Source organism: Bombyx mandarina, chromosome 04 (assembly GCF_030267445.1).
Source record: "Bombyx mandarina strain Sakado chromosome 04, ASM3026744v2".
Taxonomy (NCBI): Eukaryota; Metazoa; Arthropoda; class Insecta; order Lepidoptera; family Bombycidae; genus Bombyx; species Bombyx mandarina.
In genome coordinates, this window is record NC_143211.1 from 4,377,424 (window position 1) to 4,403,617 (window position 26,194).

General features: G+C 36.5%; 1 protein-coding gene across 1 annotated transcript in view; it reads left to right on the top strand.

Annotated features, from left to right (window-relative positions):
- Positions 1-26,194, top strand: part of LOC114247190 (uncharacterized) — a 57,634-nt gene that overhangs the window by 9,893 nt on the left and 21,547 nt on the right. Inside the window, exons 2-7 of the mRNA XM_028180077.2 lie at positions 17,277-17,459; positions 20,050-20,357; positions 21,297-21,339; positions 22,518-22,612; positions 22,710-22,785; positions 23,494-23,875. Of these exons, the coding sequence (XP_028035878.2) occupies positions 17,277-17,459; positions 20,050-20,357; positions 21,297-21,339; positions 22,518-22,612; positions 22,710-22,785; positions 23,494-23,875 (1,087 nt within the window). The remainder of the gene's footprint in view (positions 1-17,276; positions 17,460-20,049; positions 20,358-21,296; positions 21,340-22,517; positions 22,613-22,709; positions 22,786-23,493; positions 23,876-26,194) is intronic.

Consider the following 26,194-nt stretch of genomic DNA (forward strand, 5'->3'; position numbering starts at 1 on the left):
TTGGACACGGCGGAGCACACGCTCGTCGCCTGCCCCGCATGGGAGGGGTGGCGCCGTGTCCTCGTCGCAAAAATAGGAAATGACTTGTCGTTGTCCAGTGTTGTGGCATCGATGCTCGGCGACGACGAGTCGTGGAAGGCGATGCTCGACTTCTGCGAGTGCACCATCTCGCAGAAGGAGGCGGCGGGGCGCCTGAGAAACGCGCAAGCCCGCCGCTGTCGAGCGGGGGCCAGGGAGGCGGACCTCGCCCAAGCCCTGGCCCTCTAAGTGTTTCGGGTCCCCTTCATATGTCGGTCTGGGGACCGGCGAAGGGGGCCTAAGAAGACGACGTGCAAGCTGCTCTGCACGCGTTTTACGCAAGAGCATCCGGGTGATGGAAGGCCGGCTATCCTCGACCCACGCTGGTTCTGACCCAGCGGGGTATTCCGTAGGATAACCCATTCTAACCGGCGCCATCTAGGCGGGCTCCGGATAGCCGGCCGACCGAGAGGGCTGGTGGTCGTGGCGCCGACGACCGCTGGTCCGGCGTCCCGAGGGGGAGGGTGATGGGAGAGATGTGCTCCGCACTAAACGCTTCACTTTCCCCCCTTTGCCTTTTCATGGGTTCTGTCTCATGCGAAGTTCGGACGCGAGTTGTTGAGCGACAGGAGGTTTTAGTCAGTTCGACTCCGACATGCCCCGCCTTCCATCCCCAGGGAAGGGCGGAAGTCCGGCGATTTCCTCCTGACCAAAAAAAAAAAATCTATGCTGTTATTAATCTATATTTAAAAATCTCACACCTCATTAAGATTGGGAGGTAAGTTTTTACCTTGAACTTTATTTAATTATCAAGGCATTGTCACCCTCAGGCTTGCAGGCTCATTTCGGTACTTAAACGGTTTGTCCTATTTTGCAATAGCAATCATTATTATTGACCCAGCGATCGAAGATGAGACTTGTCTATGGTTAAATTACGTCAATGACAGTTCCCTTTATAAAAAAATATGGAGGGTAGTCGTCTTAAACTAGGATGGGGCCCTTGGGCACACAAGAATTTGAGGCCCTTTTGGAAAGTAAAAAAAGCGAATTATAATAACATTTTTTTACTGAGTATGAGACCATTTATTATAGGTAATCAAATTATAGGTATATTATAGGTAATCAAATCATAGGTATATTATAGGTAATCAAATCAATTCAACACTAAATAATAGTTCAAAAATCCTCCAGAATGACGCTAGCATAGGCACAGAGTATGATATGAATTGAGCAGTTGTTAACTGATTGAAGTATGCCGAGTTAGGAAATTTAATATATTTAATGACTAGATTAGTTAGTGACAGTGTAATATACAAGACCTCACATGTTTACGTAGTCCAAACTAATATGTCGTCAATATAACCTAAAATTGGTAAAACGTGGAGACATCGATTGCATTTTCTTATCAGCTTTAAATAAAATACTTTTTGTGATTTTGTAGTGCTTAATGTTATAAAAATTCTCTTCTTATTCTAATCTTATTAAATCTTATTCTAGTACCTAACTTTCAGCGCCTTTTTTTTAATTTGCCCGGTTGCTACTATAGCGCCACGCTTATTTAGCAGGTTTAACGAACACTTTTTCACACACAGAGACGATTCTCCTTACCTCTATCCTCCATAATAAAAATGAATAAAGATTATTACATCGAAATGGAATCGAAGATAATAATGTACTCTGTGGATATAAAAATATTTCTTTATTCAGCACTATGTAACTAAACGAAATATCATTATTTATTTGACAAAAATTTTTTTTGTAACGATTCAAATTGTTTAGTACTTGAACATTTTACCTTGACACGGAAACGCCACTCGCCCTTTCTAGGTTTCTATTACAGTTAGTTACAGCTGATGGAATCTGTATTTTTTTTAAATATATTCTATATTTTTGGAGGAAATTGCATTAATAATGCTAACGAACACTATGATCATTAGCACGGTGACTGGATTATGCGACTTAACAGCCCCATACGCGACTATTCCCTGATGCCGCAGTCAAAAGTTTTCGCTTGATGTGTTAAGACGACAAGTCCACATTTCTATCACTGATAGAAATATGGGTATATTCGAAAACATTTTTGAGGCTTATCAGGTCTCATACCATAAATAAGTCCAATCTTGCCTTGGAAAAACCTCATACGTACTGGCTAAAAATCTCTCAAATAGTCTTGCAGTCAACGTGTTAAGTAGGACTATAGCCTGATTCAATTACGCGTAAAAAAACTTCGGTATCTCTGTCATTCATCAACAAAGTTGCCCTCAATCAAGAACTCGGGATTCGAAAGTGTATCGTTAGATTTAATGAGCAGATGGTCTTAGCGGTGATCTAGTCCATAGACTCTATAACGTGAATGGTGTCACAATTTTAATGCTAAAGTCTAAGTTTAAATCACTAAGGCACAACGGATGTCCAAAGGCTCTTTCGAATTGAAACTCATGGTGGTTTCGCGTTAGTTTGCAGTATTAATATTAAAACGTTCGGACTTGTATTATGCGTACGACTAATAGAATGTATCACTATTAAATAGGTGTACAGATATTTTTTTAAATAACTTGTAATTTACTAGAAGTAAGCCTCAATAAAATTGCAATGTTATTATATTCAAAGCCGCATAGTAGTGCCCGTGCTTGATCGTAAGGAAATCAAAGTGTGATTTTATTTAAGAAAATTGGTACCTACGTAAATCGATATGCTGTTTAATAATATATATTATTAATTTTAGTAGTTTGAGTATTATATTTCGCAATTTTCCTATACGTTATCAATTAAAACGCTTAAATGATTCCAACAACGTTTTCCCGTTCACCCAAAATGGCGACATTTGTTTTATTATTATACAAAACATTGTACCTACATACTGTTACTAATATATTTTTATTTATATATTAATACGTGAAGCAAAAACTTTGTATCCCTTTTTACGAAAATTGCGCGGACGGAGGGGTATGAAATTTTCCACACTTATAGAGAATATCCATATATTAATATGTGAAGCAAAAACTTTGTATCCCTTTTTAAGAAAATTGCGCGAACGGAGGTATATGAAATTTTCCACACTTATAGAGAATATAGAGAAGAAGTGCACAATGCTAATATTTTTTAAAAATAATGCATAAAAGATAGATTAAATCAATAAAGAAAACATTACACACACTACATACCATGTATTTGACGCACACAAGCATGCATACTATTTATTGTCAAACTTTTGTTCTTGATGTCTGTTGTCAAATTGAGAATAGATTAAATATTGTTTGTCTTTGTTAATATTTTTTATAGTGTAGTCTTGGCGAAATTTGTGATTATAGAAGTATAAAATACAATCATAATAGTGTACAAGCTTACAATTCCAATTAATTATAGTCGAATTTCGACTGCTGCGGTACCTCTAGTTTTTTTTTAATATTTAAATTAGCCTCGTTAGTCATGTGTTTAGCGATCATTAATACATACAATTATCTCGTATGTTTGTTTTGTAATTTCAACTTAAGTAACGAAACGTATTCACATTCATAATAATAATTGTTTTTTTTGCTTAATTATTTACCTGAAGTTATTGTTCTGTTGTTAGAACTAGTTTAGTGCTCGGTGAAAATTATTGCAATCTAAATTATAGTTACACTAGCGACCCGCCCGCGCTTCGCTTCGGAAACTGTAATTTGTTATTGATTTCTCCACTATTTAATGGATGTTATTATACATATAAACCTTCCTCTTCAATCACTCTATTAAAAAATCGCATCTAAATCCGTTGCGTAGTTTTAAAGATTTAAACATACATAGGGACAGACAGATATAGGGACAGAGAAAGCGGCTTTGTTTTATAGTAGTGATAAAACACTGAGAGAATCTATTAAATTATGTGATCATAGAAATCATAGAAATACAGAAGCCAGACGTAATGAGATTCAGAAGAAAATTAGTCGCTATAGGATATTATGTACAAATTACCACCTTGAACAATAAAAGTAAGCCAAGAATAATGCACGATTTTCTTGCACATCAATCAACGCAATTATTTTCTCGACTACCAATAACGAAAAGTAGGATGCTTGTCTTACAGATTCATGGAAAAATCGTTTTTAAATTGACCGGTCAAGATTTAATTTTCCTTGACTAATTTACCTTATACCGCTTACCTGTTCGGGCAGTTTGATGAACGCGTGAAACATCTCAGTTTTTTTGAGTTAACAACGCTTGTGCAATCCCTTTTATTATCTGCTACAAAGAGCGTGTTGTGAGTCGGTTGTGTGCTACGCAATCAATCGAAGCTATTAAATGCTTATTTATTTACGTACTTATTTACGTACGTACCATATTGAGCAGCAAATCGTAGACGTCATTAACCTTTATTGAAATTGTTACCTGTATAAATTAACGGCCTCGAATTTGCTGCTGAGACGCAAATGAATGTTTTATTTTGTTGATGATTGTATATTTTTTTTTAGAAATAATTTTTTTTTTTTTTTTTATTGCTTAGATGGGTGGACGAGCTCACAGCCCACCTGGTGTGAAGTGGTTACTGGAGCCCATAGACATCCACAACGTAAATGCGCCACCCACCTTGAGATATAAGTTCTAAGGTCTCAAGTATAGTTACAACGGCTGCCCCACCCTTCAAACCGAAACGTATTATTGCTTCACGGCAGAAATAGGCAGGCAAATATGTCATTTATTGGACTTTTTGGCGGGAATGCGAGGAGTGAAGTTGTGTGAATTGTTTTATTTTGTCTATTTAGTGTTTCTTCAGGCTTAAATGTTTAATAATCGGTGGTTTATTAACTGTTTAATATTTGTGAAAGTGCACAAATGTGAGAAAATGAAGCCACTGGACGTAGCTTCTCGGGATCCTCCAAAAAGTCCACTGAAAAAATCTCTGTAATTGACCGCCATTTTACTGAGATTATATTTCATCCCATATCATCTCATTTCATTTCACTTAATTTCATCACAGTTGATTAATGTCTCAAAGTAATCATTCCTATTTCATTTCTTTTCACTCCATATTATCAATTTCCATAAAAATAAGAATATAAATTAAAATAAGACATGACTTAAAGGTCGTAGTTACCAGGTCATAAAATCCCTTTAAAAAAATATGTCATTTATTTGTTGTGTGGACGAGCTCGCCCCCAGTCTGGTATTAAATGGTCACTGGAGCCATTTCACGTCGGAGCGTGAATACCACAGACCTTGAAACTTTTTATTGTTCCCTTTGGCAAACGAGCATATAACCCAATACGTGGTGAGTGATTATCTTCGCTCAGGGGCGTCAGTAATGCCAATGGCAAAGCCATGCCACTGTCTACCGATGAGTTATCTCCGCAAAACTCGGTTGAAGAAACTTTCCTCAATATCAGACTAAATTCTTTATAGTATTTACTGTGTTATAGATATAATAATAAATAATATATGTAATATAATAATAATATGATAATAAAAGGAATGCACGAGTGCTACGCGGCAAAAATAGGGGTTGATCACAATCATGCGGGCTTATAATACGCCCCACCACCAGGTGTACCATACCATACTACACCATAGTAGACCTAGTCCATACCTAGTTTTAACTGGATGGCTATATCGACATACCCGAAAAAAAGGAATCCAAGTAACATTTATATCATTGAGATAAAGTCGAAAATAAAACGACGGAAATATGAATCTCATTTATTGGTATATTCATTAATAGTACTAAATCGTAAAATGCAACAATGTAAAATAGTTCTTTTAAAGCAGTTTTATTGTAAACGGAAAACTCTCGCTGAGATGCGTTTTAATGCAACGAGCATGTTTGGAGAGATGCCAGGGAGTAATCGATTTTTCTAAATTGTTTACTAGACGTATCCGCACGGCTTCCTTTGCTTGTCCGCGTAAAGTGCAATGGCCAGACGTCTGTCTCCACCAGACTCTTTAATGACTTCGTATTAGATTAAATCTATATATTATTATTAATACGTGAAGCAAAAACTTTGTACCACTTTTTACGAAAATTGCGTGGCCGGAGGAGTATAAACTTTCTCGCACTTCTAGAGATTATAGAGAAGGAGTGCAGAATACTTTTTTTTTTTTTAAATTGTGCGTAAAAAATATTTTAAATCTATAAAGAAAACATTACACACCTACACACACACACACGCATATACTCTTTGTTTATTATCAAGCTTTTGTTATTGTTGAAAGTCTGTGGTCAAATTGAGAATAGATTAATATTGTTTGTCTTTAATATTGTGTCTACAATGTAGCCTAGGCGAAATCTGTGATTATAGAAGTATAATAGTCTATGACAATAGAACCATAATAATGTCCAAACTTGAAATTTCAATTAATTATAGTCGAATTTCGACTACAGAGGGACCACTACTAGTACTTAACAAATATTCACGAAGAGCTTTCACGGTGAAGGAATAACATCGTGTAATCAAAATGAAACCCGTAATAATTATAGTTTGCGTTATTACCAATATTAGGGCGTCTCATAAGCTCTGCCTATTTGTGCGGTGAAGCAGTAATGCGTTTTGGTTTGAAGGATGACGCAGCCGTTATACTGAAAAAAACTGTGACTTAGAACTCATGTTACAAGATGGGTGGCGGATTAACTTAGTTGATGTCTAGGGGCTCCAGTGACCACTTAACACTAGATGAACCGTAAGATTGTCCCATCTTGTAAAAATGTATATATCTTAATCGTTATATTTTGGAATTTATAAAAATATCACAAACCGATTCGACAAAGAAAACTGCATATCCATTCAGGATAAAACCTAAACTAGCGGTAATTCGCAAAAGTGCGAAATTATTAAATAAAAAGTTTTTATACTCGTTAAATTTGGCGTTTTTTAAGCCATTATCACAGTCCGTAGACATACAATCTTATTTAGATACTGTCGTTCATAGCACCCTTTGGTGCGGTGGCACGCATTAAACATTTACGGCAGAAGCATCTACATATAATATTGCCACCGACCTCTGCAATTCGCTACACCATCTAAGTGCAAACAGCTCAAAAAGCATTACCATCAAATATCAATAAATAAATTAAATAGAAATTAAGTATAAATTATGCCTAATTTTATCTATCAGTGAATTTGGATTTGAAACGAACAAATGTTCAAGTGACGTATTTTACAAGTGCCAACCGTGTAAACCTTGAAAGTAATAAATATATATATTAAATACGTGAAGCAAAAACTTTGTATCCCTTTTTACGAAAATTGGACGGACGGAGGAGTATGAAATTTTCCACACTTATAGAGAATATAGAGAAGAAATGCACAATGCTAATATTTTTTTTAAATAATGCATAAAAGATACATTAAATCAAATTACACATACACAAACACAAACATATTTATTGTCAAACTTTTGTTCTTGACGTCTGTTGTCAAATTGAGATTTAATATTGTTTGTCTTTGTTAATATTTTTTATAGTGTAGTCTTGGCGAAATTTGTGATTATAGAAGTATAAAATACAATCATAATAGTGTACAAACTTAGAATTCCAATTAATTATAGTCGAATTTCGACTACTGCGGGACTTCTAGTTTATATAATAATATAATATGTATTTTGAATTCAAAAATAGCGTGAGTCAATTTATGACATTTTTAATGTAAAGTTCAGTATTATGTATGCAACACGTTGTAATGATGTGTTTAACGGACAACTCGAAATTTCGCATTATGACACACAAAATTCAAGATTCGGTATAAAATTACGAAACAACATGCGGGTAACCCTATTGTTTAAGGAAAACAATACATTTTGTTTGGTCGATTAAAACCTCTAGTCAAGTATCAAAAATAACATTGACTTGATAGGTTAGTTTTTGTACACAGAATATGGTTTTTCCACGGAGACGGAAAATTCCGATACGCGTAAAATATATTTAAATTTTATTCCTCTCATAGATAACAGAATTGTAATAACTACTGAAATGTATATTATGGAATTTTGAAAACGCTTTGGAATGTGAATGTGAATGTCTACCCATCGACACCTAATATACTATCTAATATACCTAATATACTAGATTTCGCCCAAGTCCCACTCTCGTTGATATAGAAAAAAAAACTTTCGAGAATACCTAGTAGTTCTCTTTTACATAAAAGGTAAAGGTGGTATTTTCTGTACCCCTGAAAACATTGACAAACATAGAGCATCTTCATTACTATGTATATTATCACAAGTAGACTAATTTGTCACGCATCTTAAATGATGCTATAAAAAATTGAATAAATTGGAACGTCGCCGCGTCTGCCCGATATATTATTATCATATACACTAATACTCTAAAGAGTATAAAACAAAATCGCTGTTTTGAAGGTTAGCCAATAGAATTTACAGATACTTTACTAATGGGGATGTGGCTAGGCTATGTCGGACTCCAAGACGACTACGGACTAAACCCCATCGATCACTCTCTCCCGACGTACGTACTCCGCCCGAAGAGGAACCGAGTCAGCGAAGGGGGATCACGCGGTCAACACTACAACCAGACGCGCGCATTTCCCAGTTTTTTTATTGCTTAGACGGGTGGACGAGCTCACAGCCCACCTGGTGTTAAGTGGCTACTGGAGCCTATAGACATCTACAACAAAAATGCCGCCACCTACCTTGAAATCAGTCTCAGTATCAGTTTTAATATCAGTAGGTATAGTTACAGCGGCTTCCCCACCCTTCAAACCGAAACGCATTACTGCTTCACGGCAGAAATAGACTACCTACCAGTGCTAACTCGTAAAACATCTTCCCACCAGTAATTACGCAAAATATAATTTTGCGGCTTTGATTTTTATTACACGATGTTATTCCTTCACCGTGGAAATCAATCGTGAGCGTTAAGTACATATTTCATTAGAAAAATTGGTACCCGCCTGCGAGATTCGAACACCGGTGCATCGCTCAACACGAATGCACCAAACGTTTTATCCTTTAGGCCACGACGACTTTGAACTTGACTTTCTCCGCTTACTCCATCTAAACAACGATCGATTGTCGATTTTAATACGGTTTTCACTATACAATTTGTAAATATTTTGGACAATATGACTACGCTGTAATGTCGTAAAACTGTTTTCTTACACTTAAGTAGCGGACACCGGCCAATAACTGAAAGTGTAGTGCACGCGAGCGAAGCTGCGGGTGGAGAGCTAGTCAATTTATAACTCAAAATATGTTTTGTTTATTTTGCAAACTACACGCAAGTTCCCAGCGATGCAGATGGCAATGACTCCTTGATCCGTTTTAAAAATAAACTCGTAGTTATCACTTGCGAATGCACGTCTGATTCTACTTATTAAATGCATTGTGAACTTACATAAATCAACAAATTAAAGTTTTTTGAAATTAAAAATTGTTTTACGAACGCCAAAATTTTTCATTTCATTATTTTATACAGACAGATAGCCCAATAATTTACATTCTCTAACATTAGACGTTTGGGGAAGGCTTAACGACGAAAGGGAAGATCTTCCACCGAGCGGGTAATATTGCTCGGTAGACCGACGGTCCGAATGTTGTTGTTCGGAACTTGTATATATGCGCTTTATCTTGAAAATGTCGTAAGCGAGATTCAGGCATCTGTCAATTATCTTGCGTTGTATGATGGCTATCCGCCACAGACGTATCAATTTCTGTAAAGGTTTCGATACCTCTCTCTCTCTCTCTCTCTATCTATCTCTCTTCCCAGCTATTTACCCCAAATGGTGGTGGGGTCAGCTTTCCTTACTTTACTCATCCACTTTGCTCTGTCTTCGACATGCACGTCAGCAACATTGCAAAAGGGATTTTGTCCTTCAGCACTACATCCTTCCATCTTGTCTTGTTTCAATACCAGAAATACGAAAAGTCCAGGAAGCAAGTTCGGTCTTTTGTTTTATTGTGATTCACTCAATGTGCGTCTGCTCACTAATGTTCCATGGCTGATATAACTTTAATCCATTTAATGACTTCAACACGCTGATAAGATTCGCTGACAAAAATGTTGGTCCAAAAAAATATCAATTTCATCCCTACGTACAAACAGTTAGAAATACGTAACTTTTAGTTTCAAATGTTAATTGAATTACCTATTAAAATATACAGATGTGTTTTCATTACAATACTATCTTAATTGTAATACATATCAATCTTAGTTTTTTTATTCCAAACATAAACAAAATTGTTATTGGCGATTTGTTCTGTAAATTACTTTGCTACGAATTATATTTATCACATCAGCCTTTCTTTCGTTTAACTCCTTGACGATTGGTATTGTAAAATAATTAGTGGCCATTATATCGTATGAGTACAGACAGGGGACTATGGCCATCCACTTTGTAATATTTCTTCTTTTAGAGTCCAATTTTTTTTATATATTTTTATTGCATAGATGTGTGGACGGGCTCACAGCCCATCTGCTGTTAAGCGTTTACTGGAGTCCATAGATCTATAACGTAAATGCCGCCACCCACCTTGGGATATAATCTCTAAGATCTCAGTATAGTTACTACGGCTGCCCCACCCTTCAAACTGAAACGCATTACTGCTTCATGGCAGAAATAGGCATGGTGGTGGTACCTACCCGTGCGGACTCACAAAAGGATCTACCACCAGTAATAAGGTTTAAATTTAAATTTCAGTAAGAACACCTATTCTAAAACCCATCAAATTTACAAGCGGGATAACTTTGCCTTAGAAATCGGTTGGACTAAATTTTCAATGGATTGGTCTCAACAATAACACCCACAATCAGCTGTTACTGTACTGGTATAGCTGGTACTATTACGGAAACTTCAAAAATTCCCTATGTAATAGACTTGTATAACGTAATTTAATATTATGCAACCTGGGAACGTGGTACAGTATCCAAGATTTCCTTATTACAAGTGAAGTAACCTCAACTGCAGCTTACAAACGTTTCTCTAGTTACCATTCTCTAACCACCCACACATCTAAACCTGCATTACGTTTAGCAATTATTTGTCCCGTTCACATCGCTTTCAAGCAAACGAGACGGTGAATAGTTTATCGGCGATCAAAGTAGGATACGAATCGTCGAAATCTCTACTATCAACACCCACGTTGAAGTAAAGGGTTTATTGCTCTTTTGGCGGTACGTTTAATGGGTTGCAACGCCCATGCAAATGTAAAGAAGAGAGCTGTGTTTACACTTCGTGCATTTTAATTAATATTTTGGGTGTGTTTACACGAGCAGAGTTGCATGCGAACAGAAAGATTATCGTACACGATTATCGTGAGCGCGCTACGTTCGAATATCGCCATCAAATCGGTTCCAGTGCATTATGAAGGGAATCTCACCAATCGAGTTTCGAAATTCAAAAGGTTTGTTCGCACTAGCCTAGAATATTATTTTCTGTAATCCTCATATGATTCTATTCTCGGATATTTTAAAAACTTCACAGGTATTATCTTCGTCATAAAAAAAACTAAATGAAATCGATTTATAAACAAAATCCAGCGCATACTTCTATTGAGCTATTCAATAGTCTAGTACTATCTATCTATATAAAATAAGTAGTTTTAATTGTGTTGTATTTCATGTCTCTACCGATACATGAAATACAACATGATGAGATGGCGCGACATCGTAAGACGCATCAAGTCTGCCCCTTCCAACACTACATGACGATCACGACCACTCTGTCAAGAGTGACACGACTGAGAAGAAGAAGAACCGATACCTACTGAGAAACATTGAAGAGCTCCAACAAGAAATGTAGAGTGCCCGGTTATGATATTATATCAATTGGAAATCCCACTCATGGTTGAATTTATAGTATATAATTTTGAAGTCGTCGTGGCCTAAAGGATAAAACGTTCGGTGCATTCGTGTTGAGCGATGCACCGGTGTTCGAATCCCGCAAGCGGGTACCAATTTTTCTGATGAAATACGTACTTGGCGAATGTTCACGATTGACTTCCACGGTGAAGGAATACCATCGTGTAATAAAAATCAAACCCGCAAAAGTATAATTTGCGTAATTACTGGCGGTAAGACCTGTTGTGAGCCCGCACGGGTAGACACTACCACCCTGCCTGTTTCAGCCGTGAAACAGTAATGCGTTTCAGCTTGAAGGGTGGGGCGTTGTAGCTATACTTGAGACCTTAGAACTCATATCTCCTCAAGGTGGGTGGCGGCATTTACGTTGTACATGTCTATGGGCTCCGGTAACCACTTAACACCGGGAGGGCTGTGAGCTCGTCCACCCATCTATGCAATAAATAAATGAAATAAAAAATTTTATCACAGAATAGACGAGGTGTCTATAGATCTTCAGTGATCGCTTAGCACTAGCTTTACCGTTACCTTATTATATTGTCTACAAAGTCAGATGAGAATACGATCCATCGGATGATGGTTACCGTCGCACGTTGTCGCCACTAATGCTAACGGCTCAACCAAACCGCTGCCTACCGCTACACACCCGGTACATCGATTAAAAATAAATTCTGTGCGAAGTCAGTTTTTGCAACCGTGTAACAGTAACTTGTTCCGATATTGAGAACGAGCTAAACAAGTTGTTGGCTACTTATTTTTCTGCCACCGTCTCTGTTGATATGAGCTGAACTTATTTGAATTCGATGATTGCATATCAAATGGACTTTCATTTGTTAAAAGTTCACTATGTACAATACGAACTTTGACTATTCTAGCATATTTATATTTTATATTATTTGATTAGGCAAGATTAGATTTACTGGTGGTAGGACCTCTTGTGAGTCCGCGCGGGTAGGTACCACCCACCCTGCCTATTTCTGCCGTGAAGCAGTAATGCGTTTCGGTTTGAAGAGTGGGGCAGCCGTTGTAATAGTTACAACGGCTGCCCCACTTGAGACTTTAGAACTTATCTCAAGGTGGGTGGCGCATTTACGTTGTAGATGTCTATGGGCTCCAGTAACCACTTAACACCAGGTGAGCTGTGAGCTCGTCCACCCATCTAAGCAATAAAAAAAAAGCATACATTTTTATCGGAAATAAGACTTGCGTAATGTTTAGTCTGAACGAGCAGTTAGTTATTGTACTGACAAAATAAATATTCAAACTCAATATAAATGCCCTTTATACATGTCTTGGTGTTTAGCAGAAGCCCTATAATGTCAACCAATCACAACTACCAACAAAGAAGTAAAACTTAAAACATTATGTTCGTGCAAAACTAGAGATTTTATACTTAACCAACGAGCAAGAAACACAACGGAGGGTTACTGAAACTTGCTGCACAAGTTCGTTTGTCGTTTCAGAGTGGGCGTTGAATTGTTCGCGTTGGTGCTTTCATCTCACATTATAATAATTACGAGTATTATTGCGATACGACAGAGATTCCAATGTATAAATTACTAGCTTTTGCCCGCGACTCCGTCCGCGTGGGATAGATTTTTTTTTATTGCTTAGATGGTTGGACGAGCTCACAGCCCACCTGGTGTTAAGTGGTTACTGGAGCCCATAGACATCTACAACGTAAATGCGCCACCCACCTTGAGATATAAGTTCTAGGGTCTCAAGTATAGTTACAACGGCTGCCCCACCCTTCAAACCGAAACGCATTACTGCTTCACGGCAGAAACAAGCAGGGCGGTGGTACCTACCCGCGCGGACTCACAAGAGTGTCCTACCACCAGTAATACCACCAGTAAGTTACTTTGGCATAACGCTAGATTTTACCCCCCACTTCATTTACGTAGAAAGTGAAAATATTTTTGAATTATAGAATGTTAAAGAGCTATTTAAACCCCTATTTTGAAACATTATTGATTGGTGCTCCACTTGTATTGACCTTACCGTGATGTTATATAGCCCTCTTCAATAAATGAGCTACCTAACACTGAAAGAATTTTTCAAATCGGACCAGTAATTCCTGAGATTAGCGCGTTCAAGCAAACAGTTTTTTTTTTTATTGCTTAGATGGGTGGACGAGCTCACAGACCACCTGGTGGGTACTGGAGCTCATAGAAATTTACAACGTAAATGCGCCACCCACCTTGAGATATAAGTTCTAAGGTCTCAAGTATAGTTACAACGCCCCACCCATCAAGCCGAAACGCTTTACTGCTTCACGGCAGAAATAGGCGGGGCGGTGGATATATACTTATATTTACGATTAAGAAAAAAGTAGAGATAGGACGTTTTGCTAATAAACACAGATCCGTACTAGTACACATGCGTTCTTATTTGAATGGTAGGACACTGGTCAATACAATAAAAAAAAAATTGAAGATTGAGTTTGAGTAACGTGATTAACGTTTCGTTATCTAGTATTTTTTTTATTTATTGCTTACATCGGTGGACGAGCTCACAGCCCACCTGATGTTAAGTGGTTCCTGGAGCCCATGGACATCTACAACGTAAATGCGCTACCCACCTTGAGATAAGTTCTAAAGTCTCAACCTATGTATATTTATACCGCGAAACTATGGCGCGTTATTGTTAATAAGTTAGTTATACACTGAAATCCGAAATACAGCCTCATGTCTAAAAGTGAATAGGCTTAAATATTATTATGTACCTTTAAGGGCCCCGCTTATCAGTTAACACCAGGCGTATCAACTCAAGGCTTTATTTAGGCTCTCCGAAATTAATATTTACTATTAGTGGGTAGTAATGTCATTGAAAGCCAAAGATAGGTGAATAAGGATAAATCACCCGAGAAAGCCGACCGGCCGCATACTTATTTTATCTCATTAATAAATTGAAAGACTCATTAACGTCGTCTTGTCAAATTGAACACCCAACCAAATTGTAATCAATTTCTTAACGGTGTTTTAAAATTACATTTTGTGTTTGTGTATCAAAGCGACCCTGTCTATAGCTTTTATTGTTCTGTACAACTCATCTCTAACGGAAATACCCTATTGAACCGTTGATCACAGAAATACATTCCGGCGTTATATTAACCACGATTTTGGATACGAACTTACAATGTGCGCCCGGCTTAATCTCATCGTCCATATCCTGCAATACAAAAACTGTGGATGTTCGTAATTATGTTAAATACAGTGGTATCGTTATAGCTGTCGTTAATTTTGTATCAGATTTTAAGTTGAAATAAACTCATTGAATTTTCCTGATTTTATGGAGGTTTTAGGAACATATTACATCAATATTTACTATGTATAAAAGTTTTGAAAAAAATACGTTTCAATCTTTCGTATGGTAACGCAAGCGAAACATTAGGCTGATTTTTAAATAGCTGTAGCTCTATGACTCTATGAGAGCACTGTATCTCGCAGTGTTTTTTTTGCAATTTTCGCTTTTTTAGTTACAAAAACTTTTTCGGTAATATATTCCTTTATTTTATCGCTAATTATATTTTATATCTCATTGGCATACAGGATGAGCTGATGATGAGATGTTACTAAGCCGTTACGAAAAAAATTAATCAATCATTCACTTTGAAGAATAGCATAGATTATGGAATTTTAAATAAAAAACTTGTTTAATAAAAAATATATTTTCATCGTGTTTATTTTTTTCACTTTATTTTCTTCAATTTTCTACACACCACCTGTACAGTTTCGGATATCTCTCTATCAATCTCTAACAAGAGGTTATAAACGATTTGAGATTTCTCTTACAGATTGTACAAAATACATGCATACATGCCCAAATTTTCAACAATCCGCATTAATGTCTTGGACCGGAACAAATGTACAATATGCATCCAAACGTCATGTTAAAATCTTTTCAAGGATCTTTATCTTTATTCAGCTTGTCACGGTGCGTTACAGATTTCATGCATTCAACAGCTACAATTAATCTTAACCTACAAGCTGACTGCTTTGAGTAAGAAACCCGTATCAATGGAAAAATTCTGATTTTCTTTAAACTTTGTCATTACAACGGACGACATACATACATACTGTCAACAGAATAATACTTAAAAATGCAACTGTGGTACAAGCCTTATTAGTAAACGGTATATAGCCAACGATTAATTAATTGCATTGACACCCAACTTCAAAAGGGACAAAATATCGTGCAACCTAAGTATGGATTACAGAGCGTTTATAAATACGAGTTATGGGACTTAGTGACAGATACGCACAACGTATTGTTGGTTAAGATTGTGTTATATTTAGACCGACCTGCATGATTGTAAGTCACTAGTGTCTGAAGACTGACGCTTATAGAACCGGTTCCAATCTGAGGCATTTCATTTAAGTCTCCTTTTATGTATAAAACTAGGCACTGGCGTCGGTCCTTATGCAGTGCTATTTACTGGTAACACTAAGACATGCCTCAGCGGGAAATATTTTTATAATTGGCCGTTTCGAAGAGTTATTACAGCGGCATTCTCTTTTCAAACAATTAATGAATTGTTTCGTTTAAGCTTGAGTTCATGATCGCCTGGTCGGACTAAATGTGATTCAGATTATGGTAGTCCTAATCCGGTCGCGATTCTCGATGGATATCAGAGTCTCTGTTAAGTATATTAGATAATCAAGTGTCTTATTCTTGTCTCGCAGGTGTGTTTACGGCATCCATGACACATGAGAAAATTTTAGCTGGGCTTAGCCTTTTCAATAGTACCTAACCTTTGTTTTTCTTATTTCTAATACATTCATACGAAAACTATAAACGTGAAAGTTGGCATATTTGAAAGATTGTTATCCGATCACCCAAAAAAAAACGGATTGGGATGAAATTTCGCAAAATTATAGTTTTAGCCCCGACTAACACTTTATTTTTTATCATGGTAAATGATAAAAGATACGCCTCGGGAATACCGGGTATTTCTACTTTAAGAAGTAGCACAAAGTGTTCGCTAGATCGTTATTCAAATGCCAAGGGACTTGCAAATCAATTACTAGCTTAAGGACCCGAGACACAGGCAACACTTTATCCCTGGAGAATTATCCTCATTTTTACAGGTTTAAATGCGGTTAAAATGGCAACATCCGGAATAATATTTCTTTAAAAATAATACCTTAAAAAAAGGTCTATAGACCGAGAACTCGATAAAATACAACTCACGAAATCATATAAAGATTACGTTTTCAAAAGCACTAATGGCTTTATGTTTCTGACATCAAGAACTCAGTGTGCTTAGTGCGAGTTTTTTAACGCTCTCGATAGCGTAAAAATTAGGTCATATTTATATGGAATGGGATCGTTTGCCTACGTTTGCCGTTAGGGGCGCTGTTCCAACTGCATACAAAATTGGGTTAACTTTTACGCTATCGAGAACGTTAAAAAACTCGCACTAAGCACACTGAACTAATCGATCAAAACTAACACGTGCTTTCTTCCGCAGACTCAACACTGCTGGCCTGAATTCTCGGATGCCTGTGCGAAAAACTTCGAGGAACTACCGTCCGCCATGATAAGAAGCAATAACGGGACCAAGTTACTGAGCATTAACTACATTGAACAATCCGTGCGGCCGTCTTCGCAATATGAACTGACCATAGAATACAACGCGGCGACTGAATCTCAGGTAAAGATAATAATAAAATACGTAAAATATCTTTTAACTACCTACTGGTGGTAGGACCTCTTGTGAGTCCGCATGGGTAGGTAACATCACCCCGCCTATTTCTGCCGTAAAGCAGTAATGCGTTTCGGTTTGAAGGGTGGGTTGTAACTATACTGAGACCTTAGAACTTATATCTCAAGGTGGGTGGCGGATTTACATTGTAGATGTCTATAGGCTCCAGTAACCACCAGGTGGGCTGTGAGCTCGTCCACCCATCTAAACAATAAAAAAAAAGCTTATTTTAATATTAATTTTTAACAGATACGTATTTTTAGTGATTAATTACAATGGATGAAGTCTTTTTATACAAATTATTTATCGAAGGTATTTTTGTATGTCCTTATTCCACCGAATTAAATTTAAAACGTACGTAAAATGTAAAGCTACATAGTTAAACTTTCTCAGGTCTCTAAAATCTGCTATGATCTTCCAAACCACAGTCTTAAGAAATATTTTGTTCAATACGAGAAAAGGACTTGGGCATTTGATAGTCAGCTTAGTTGTGCTTTATGTAGCTTTGCCAAAATCTATGAGGTACTGGAACGCCTACGATGAGGGTCATAGTGTGCTTCCGATAGTAAATACAGTCAAACCTGGATAAGCGAGTGTTCAAGGGAGCACAATCTCATTCTCGCTTATAGAGGTTTCTCACTAACCCGAGTTTCTCGCTAATGTACCCTGTGAATTTCATTTCGCAATTTTCCGGATTCAAACGCATTCACTATTCACTTAATGACAGTACTTTAATTTTCCGTTTGGACATGATGCAGAACATAACTTTCCTTCGCAATTGATTAACGTTAAATTGAGTAAGCGCGACAAACAGGACGATACAGAGGCACACGTGTCCATTCGAAAAGAATGCGATAAAATAACAACCCTATTTAGTTCCACGAAATAGAATAGGTTCAATATTGACGAGAAAACAATTCAAAAACAATAGAAGGAAGTTCCACAAAAGTTAAGAATGAGTCATAAAATAGCAGATGTTAAATTCGTAATTTGTTTTTGCATTTGTTCCTCCTAAATAATATAAATCAATAAAGCTCGACTGTCGCTTATAGAGGTATAGATAAGTAGCAGTCTCACTTACGGAGGTCCATGAGGGAAAAACGACTCTCTCTTACAGAGGTTTCCGTTTCTCTCTAATAGAGGTTTTGGGAGCTTAAAATGACGGGTCCTGGCTATTACTCTCACTTATAGAGTTTTCTCACTTATCCAGTTCTCGCTTATCCAGGTTTGACTGTATATACTTTCTGTGATTTTAGTACGATCTAAGAACCTCGACCTCTCTGATAAGAGTGATACGACAAAGTAAAAAATATCACAGTCCTGCCAATTCTCCCATGAGGCAAACATGCGTTATTTGAATGGTAGGACACTGGTCAATACAATAAATAAAAAAATTTAAGATTGAGTTTGAGTAACGTGATTAACGTTTCGTTATCTAGTTTTTTTTTTATTGGTTAAATGGGTGGACGAGCTCACAGCCCACCTGATGTTAAGTGGTTACTGGAGCCCATGGACATCTACAACGTAAATGCGCCACCCACCTTGAGATATAAGTTCTAAGATCTCAGTATAGTTACAACGGCTGCCCCACCCTTCAAACCGAAACGCATTACTGCTTCACGGCAGAAATAGGCAGGGCGGTGGTACCACCAGTAAAAAACGCCAGAAAACACAACTGAATGAGCTTGCTGCGATCTACAACTAAAAAACAAAATTTTATGATGATGTTGATGTTCCATATAGTCATTCCCACTGTTGTTCGTCAAATAGTCATTAACAGAAATCTACGTATTATGTGATTAACGTAATTGCTATAAACACAGCATTCATGACAAACCGAGTTTCTCATACCATAAGACAAGCAATTAAATTAATGATACCTACGCATATACTGCAGCGAGGATTAAGCGGACACGACATTAAATGCAAACAAAATGTATGTAGTAGTACCTCATAAGCGCCATCAAACTAAAAAATTATGTAAACTGCGGGACACTTAAATCGGGTCACGCATCATCGAGTCGGGCATTTTTAGACTTCGCATACTGAATCTTTGTATTTATTTATGTGTCAAGTTTTTATGTAATTTTTTATCTGACGTACCGTACGGTACTGACCACCATTTCACTATTTTACTGTTCTGAAATTATTTTCAATGACTTGTTAAGTTGAAATCAGTTAAGTCGATCAACATTGTTTTTCGATAATTGTTGATTAAAAAAATGTTTTGAATAACTTGGATATTGCAAGACGAGTGTTCTGACTGGAAAGTAATTGGTAACATAGAAGGAAAAATATCGAAAAGAATTTGATGTTTAATAACATTGAACCATCATACTATTTAAATTGCAAATTTCTACTTTCTAAACTTTTCAAGCATAACAGGAAATTTAACTCAAAATAACAACATAGCCTCAATATGTCAGAAACGAAAACTTTTTAAAATATCTCCTTCAGTGACAACACGAAATCGAAAATAAATAAATTTGCTAAAATTACGTATATAGGTATAGATTTGACCTTAATTTGTTTTTTGCAGATAAAAATAGAAATCGTAAACTCGACGCAGACTAGGAATCTTAAATTTTCTGACACAACGAAATGCGAAAATTCTGAATGTACTGCAAAGATTGCGGTCAGGCCATTGGAAATGTTCTGCACGTCTTCCGGCAGTCCTTACGAATACGTCTACGCGAACATTTTCTTTGTGGACCTGAACGAATCGACATTAGTGAAGTATTTGATTTCGTGCGCGTGTCCTTGTTCCGCCCAACCCGAACCAAACTCGGAGACGTGCCACAGGAACGGAAAATTAATTTGCGGTATTTGCGAATGCAACGACGGATGGTGAGTGTTTGAAATTAAATAATATTTTTCTCGGTAATTAAATATCTGTTACTCTATCTTGCACTGTTTCTCGTACTCTCACATTGAACTCTACAATTACATCTTGGCATTAATTCGTCTTCAATAGCAGTATATTAAAATTTAGCGTATTCCGTAGCACACAACGAATTTCTATGATTCAATCTATACTAATATATAATACAATTTAAACGGTAGGCAGCGGCTTGGCTCTGCCCCTGGCATTGCTGAAGTCCATGGGCGACGGTAACCACTCACCATCAGGTGGGCCGTATGCTCGTCTGCCTACAAGGGCAACAAAAAAATAAAAATAATAATAATATGATTTTCTACAATAGTTTTTGCGGATGTTCCGTTATAACTACTGAACCATGCATCCGATTGACTTGAAACTTGGTATCCATTTAGAAAATACATGTACTTAATGGATAGGCTAATATTTATATGCGTGTTGGACTCCCTACACCAGTTGCGAGGGCGTTAACGATGAGAATCTTTATGAGGGTGAGAAATAATAAAGTTAATGTTAAATGCCCAGCGAAGCGGACGGGTACAGCTAGTATAATATACACCCAGATTGGCTAATCCAAAGATACAAAAATCAATTGGGTTGTTTATATGAAATCAAATACAGCGTGCTGTGTCCGACCCCCTTTTCAGGCCTAAACGATAAATCTTTTCGCTTTATCAATAAATAAATAAAAGACCAGAGACGTAACTACTGTTGATGAGATTAAAATTAAATAAAGTTGCTCATATTCGCTCAGTAAAATTCTAAACAGATTTCCTTTATTACTTAAATGTACCGAATTTGTTAAACAGCTCAAACTGTATCAATTGCAGATATATGAAGTTGTTATGACAAAGCGCAAATATTTTAGCAGCTAAATGAATTGTATAAATAAAGCATTACCTTTTTAGGTCTGGAAGTTTCTGCAACGAAGCAGCTCAGACTCCAATAACGGTAAGAAAAAAAATAGCTATTTAAACATAAACACTCTCTGTTGTTTGATCACCAACTAAAAAAACCTTTTTAATGTTCAACTCAATATTCCTTCGTATATTTAGTATTTCCGAGAAAACTATATCAGTTACTCTGTAGGTGTAGCTAATCCACTACGTCAGTAAATAACCGTCAGAATCTATTTTCAACACCCTTAAAAAAATCGGTAATTAACACAAAACCATATATCTATTTGTCTTAAATTTTTCAACAACGAGTTCGAAGATTTAGCAAAATTCGGTGTCAACGGCACATTAACCCGTTGTTATTTTTAAAATTTAGTACGTGCCCGATAGCGCAATTCGTGACTCTTTGTATTCGTGTAATATGTATATATTTTTCTCATCATTAAAAACACTAATATAATATCAGTTCATTTTAAATCGATCATTCGAAATTTCTTAATTTGAAATTCTTCTGTACCATTTTAAAATCTTTTTAAATATTTAAATCATAAACAACAAAACAATCTTCAATATTTCAATGCTTAAACTGAAAGGGAATGGTAGGTATGTCTCGTTCGTGGATTATGTCTTATTATGTCAGGTCATTATAATAAATATAAAAAGCTGATGTAGATATTTAGTAACTCTAAGCTGCTGACACTAGGTCCTATGTTGATATCCCGCACTATCAGGTAGCAAGAATGAATTCTGCTCCGATTGGTTGGTAAATCGATAAATATTTTCATAGGGTCACTGATATTTTCTAAAAGCATTACACATGGCAGTCTGCCTCGGGGCCCTGAAACTGCGTTATTTTAAGGGAATTATTTTCTTTGTATGGAAATTAGCGACATCTTGTAGCGGATGCCCCTAAACTTATAGGTTATTAAAGTTAAGGCATTTCATTATTGTATATCTGAACTCAGAAAAAAAAAAAATCATACAAGTCTGTATTTGTTATAGACAAATTGATTAAATTTTATCAGTTTGTGGCTTTTGAAAATTAAAAATAACTTTCTTTAAAAATAAAAGATAGGATAGGTAATATGTTACTGCCATCTATATATATGAGTAATTAGAAACTAATTGAAGCGCTATAACTAATTGTATAAGAACAGAGAAGTGTCACATTATTTTAGAAGATTAAAAATAAATGAACATCCTTATCTTAAAACATGTTTTCCTTTCAAACAGCCCGTTGTACCTACAATTGTTGAGAAGAAATCACCGAAATGCGAATATCACGGCCATTGGCTATCAAGCGGAATTTGCGACTGCTTTAAAGGATGGTAAGTCGTAGTTTTGTAATTTTCTGGGTTTAAAATTTTCTGTCCTTGAAAAGGCCACTTCGCAAAAAATCTTCATAACGTATCGTATCGTCGACAGGACGGGAAAAAACTGCAATATACTGAACTGCGGACGCAGACGTGGAGATATCGGCTGCAGTCGAACCAGTGAACTTGTGAGTTACATTCTTATCCTATTATTTGATTACCTTAAATGTTCAGACGAGATTAACATTCCACGAGGTGATCCTATGACTTGAATTTTAATTCTCTGTAGCGTTCACAGAAGTACCGATGGTTAAAGATGTAACGGGTAATAAATGAATGAATGAATGAATGAATGATTTATTTTATTTTAGACAACAACAACAAGTCCATATGTGTACATAGTATCATTGAAACATACTTAAAATTACCAAAACAAATCAAATAAAAAGATACATGTATTAAAAATAATTATCAGTTGAATACATTTAAAATATTCCATCCAATTGATACTTCGAACCAACCATTGTAACTATTATTATTTAGTCCACAATATAAACGTTCCTTAATTTAAAAGTGCCATTGCCTCATAAAATATGATAGTTACTTATACACACAACTCATCTTGTAAAATGAATTCAGCGGAATTCAGAATTTTAGCGGTAGGCAGCGGCTTGGCTCTGCCCCTGGCATTGCTGAAGTCCATGGGCGACGGTAACCACTCACCATCAGGTGGTCTGTATGCTCGTCTGCCTACAAGGGCAATAAAAAAAAAAAGTTTCATATTCGATATGTTAAAGTCCAGTCGGCAAAAAAAACCTCGCTCCCTTTCTTTTTGTGGGTGTCGTAACCAAAACTGGACAGTTACACAAAAAGTACTAAAGCTTATATTCTATTAGGGGGAATGCTCAGGGAACGGTGAGTGCGACGCTTGCGGCGACGCCTGCGTCTGCAAAACCGACATCGAAGGGGCCCAGTACTTAGAAGCGGACAACAACTGCGTGGACCTGTGCATGACTGTTGAACAGTGCAAGGATTGTTTATCTAGCAACGGGCCGATGCAGTGTTCGAACTGCAACATTGCGAAGGACGCGTACAACCGTACCGTCTCGGAAGAGCTAGACTATTTAAACAGGAGAGTGTGGATGCATTGCAGCTACATCAACGTCACGACTGAGTGCAAAGTCTTGTATTTGGCGATGAGAGAAAACGAAGTTGTGCATATAATGATCGAGGACTATTGCGAGGTGTCAACGCCGGCCGGTCTGTTCGCGTCGCCGGGTGAGTTTCGGTTTTTGTTTTTTTTTTATTGCTTAAATGGGTGGACGAGGTCACAGCCCACCTGGTGTTAAGTGGTTACTGGAGCCCATAGATATCCACAACGTAAATGCGCCATCAACCTTGAGATATAAGTTCTAAGGTCTCAAGTATAGTTATAATAGTTACAACGGCTGCCCCACCCTTCAAACCGAAACGCATTACTGCTTCACGGCAGAAATACGCAGGGTGGTGGTACCCACCCGCGCGGACTCACAAGAGGTCCTACCACCAGTAAAAGTCCAGTCGGCTATGTGTGCTTAGTGCGAGTTTTTTTAAGTTCTCGATAGCGTAAAAGTTAGCTCATATTTGTATGGAACGGGATCGTTTGCGTACGTTTGCCGCTAGGGGAGCTGTTCCAACTGCATACAAAATTGGCTTAACATTTACGCTATCGAGAACGTTAAGAAACTCACACTAAGCACACAGACGTGCAATTCTGTTAAACAAACTCGCGCTGTCACAGCGAGGATTCCGCCGTGTACTTTAACTATAATAATATTTATTTGAGATCACTTTTGAGTGTTTTCTGGGTGTTCTTCAGTACGCGTGGACCGAAACGCGAGCGTTTAACAAAATTGCACTTCTATTGTAAATTTATTTATTTATAGTCGCATAGTGAACACGCTAAGACTTATAGTTTATCCAATACATCGTTATTTTATTTAATTATTGGAAGAACAAAAACTAGGAAATTGATTTAACAAGATTATGTATGCCTAGTTCCATCTAAACACAAAATGAATTAAAAGTAATATTTTATTGTAGATCTGAATGACGTAAGACAACAAAATAAACAATCATAAGAACCAAAAATAATTCAGAAAAGTTGTATTAATGTACGTTCCTTTTTTTTAAATAAAAAACGTATTAATTTTAAAAACTCATACGTCACAATTGACTTGTACAGAAAAGTTTCTACAAATTAAATGGACATACCTACGATCAATTTTTTTTTTTGGAAGATAATCTACAAAAACTAGCAAATTTATTACCACAAACGCTCAACACTCCTCAGATGTGGTCAACGATTTTCAAATTAATGTTATGTTTGGTGAACGAGTGCAAAACTCATTTGAAATAGTGATTAGACAATGTCTTAATGATTACCTAAATAATTACTATATATATTCTTGGAACATAATCATAAAATGTTTAAGTTCAAAACGTTTTTTCAACGACACGTTTGGCCCGACCAAAACAGTTGTTCATTTTGAATGTTTAAATTTTTAAGGCTGTTCAAATATGCGGTCGCCAGCTGTTCTCATATGCTCCTTGTGTCTGTCTCGCCTATGCAAATATGTTTATTACATTCACGTAAAAAAACGAGTTTAAAAATATATTTTTCCTTCATCTAAATTCCGTTTTTAAAGTCGTATCTTTTTTTTTTTCTTAACTGTTTAAAAAAAACCATAGAAAGTAGGTCAGTTGTTATTTCGATCACGGTCAACAATCTACAATCATCGCGCTCCAATAGCTGATGGAGTGATCAATAATTTAAAAATTAAATAGCTATTCTGCCTACTGATAAACTAATTACAAAATAATTAATGTTTGACACATTATTTAGTTTGTTCCACGAACAAACATTCAACCAGAAAACAAATTGTTCGACGTTCAACTGTATATTCATTTACATCGGCTTAATTAATTAGTCTTACATTGCCCTTGTTCCTTATTGCTTACAGATTACAATTATAAAGCAACATGTAAATATTGGAAAAAGATAACAATGCTAAACATTCAGTTTGATAATCCACTTCTGTAAAACGAAAACAGCAAAAATAAAAAGTATTAATAAGCACACAAGTTTACAGTAAATTGAATAACAGCTACCCTTTGCCGAATTTTATGTGTTCGCCGCCATATTGTCAATGCCGCTGACGCATGCCGCTTGTCAATAAATAGGAAACGTAAATTTATGAATAAAAATAATACGTAATTTGTACATACATAACCTGCATTTTCCTGTTGTACTATTGATTTTACAGCATGAAAATAAATCCGATGAATTATGTTATTGTTATACAATAAATACGTTTGCATATTTAAATCATAGACAATCAAATGTTGATGTCTCTGATCTTTATAAATATTAATGTGAGTGGCACAGGGTTTTTTTTTTAACATTTCGCGAAAATTAAGCCTGATTCGTCTTATATTAACGTAACAAAAGCTTACTAACCAAAAATATATTTCCTTAGCTTACTAAATGTTTGTAACAAATAAAATGTCCATTGCTGTGAGTGGAGGCATTCCCTTTTGAAGTTTACGGTATATACG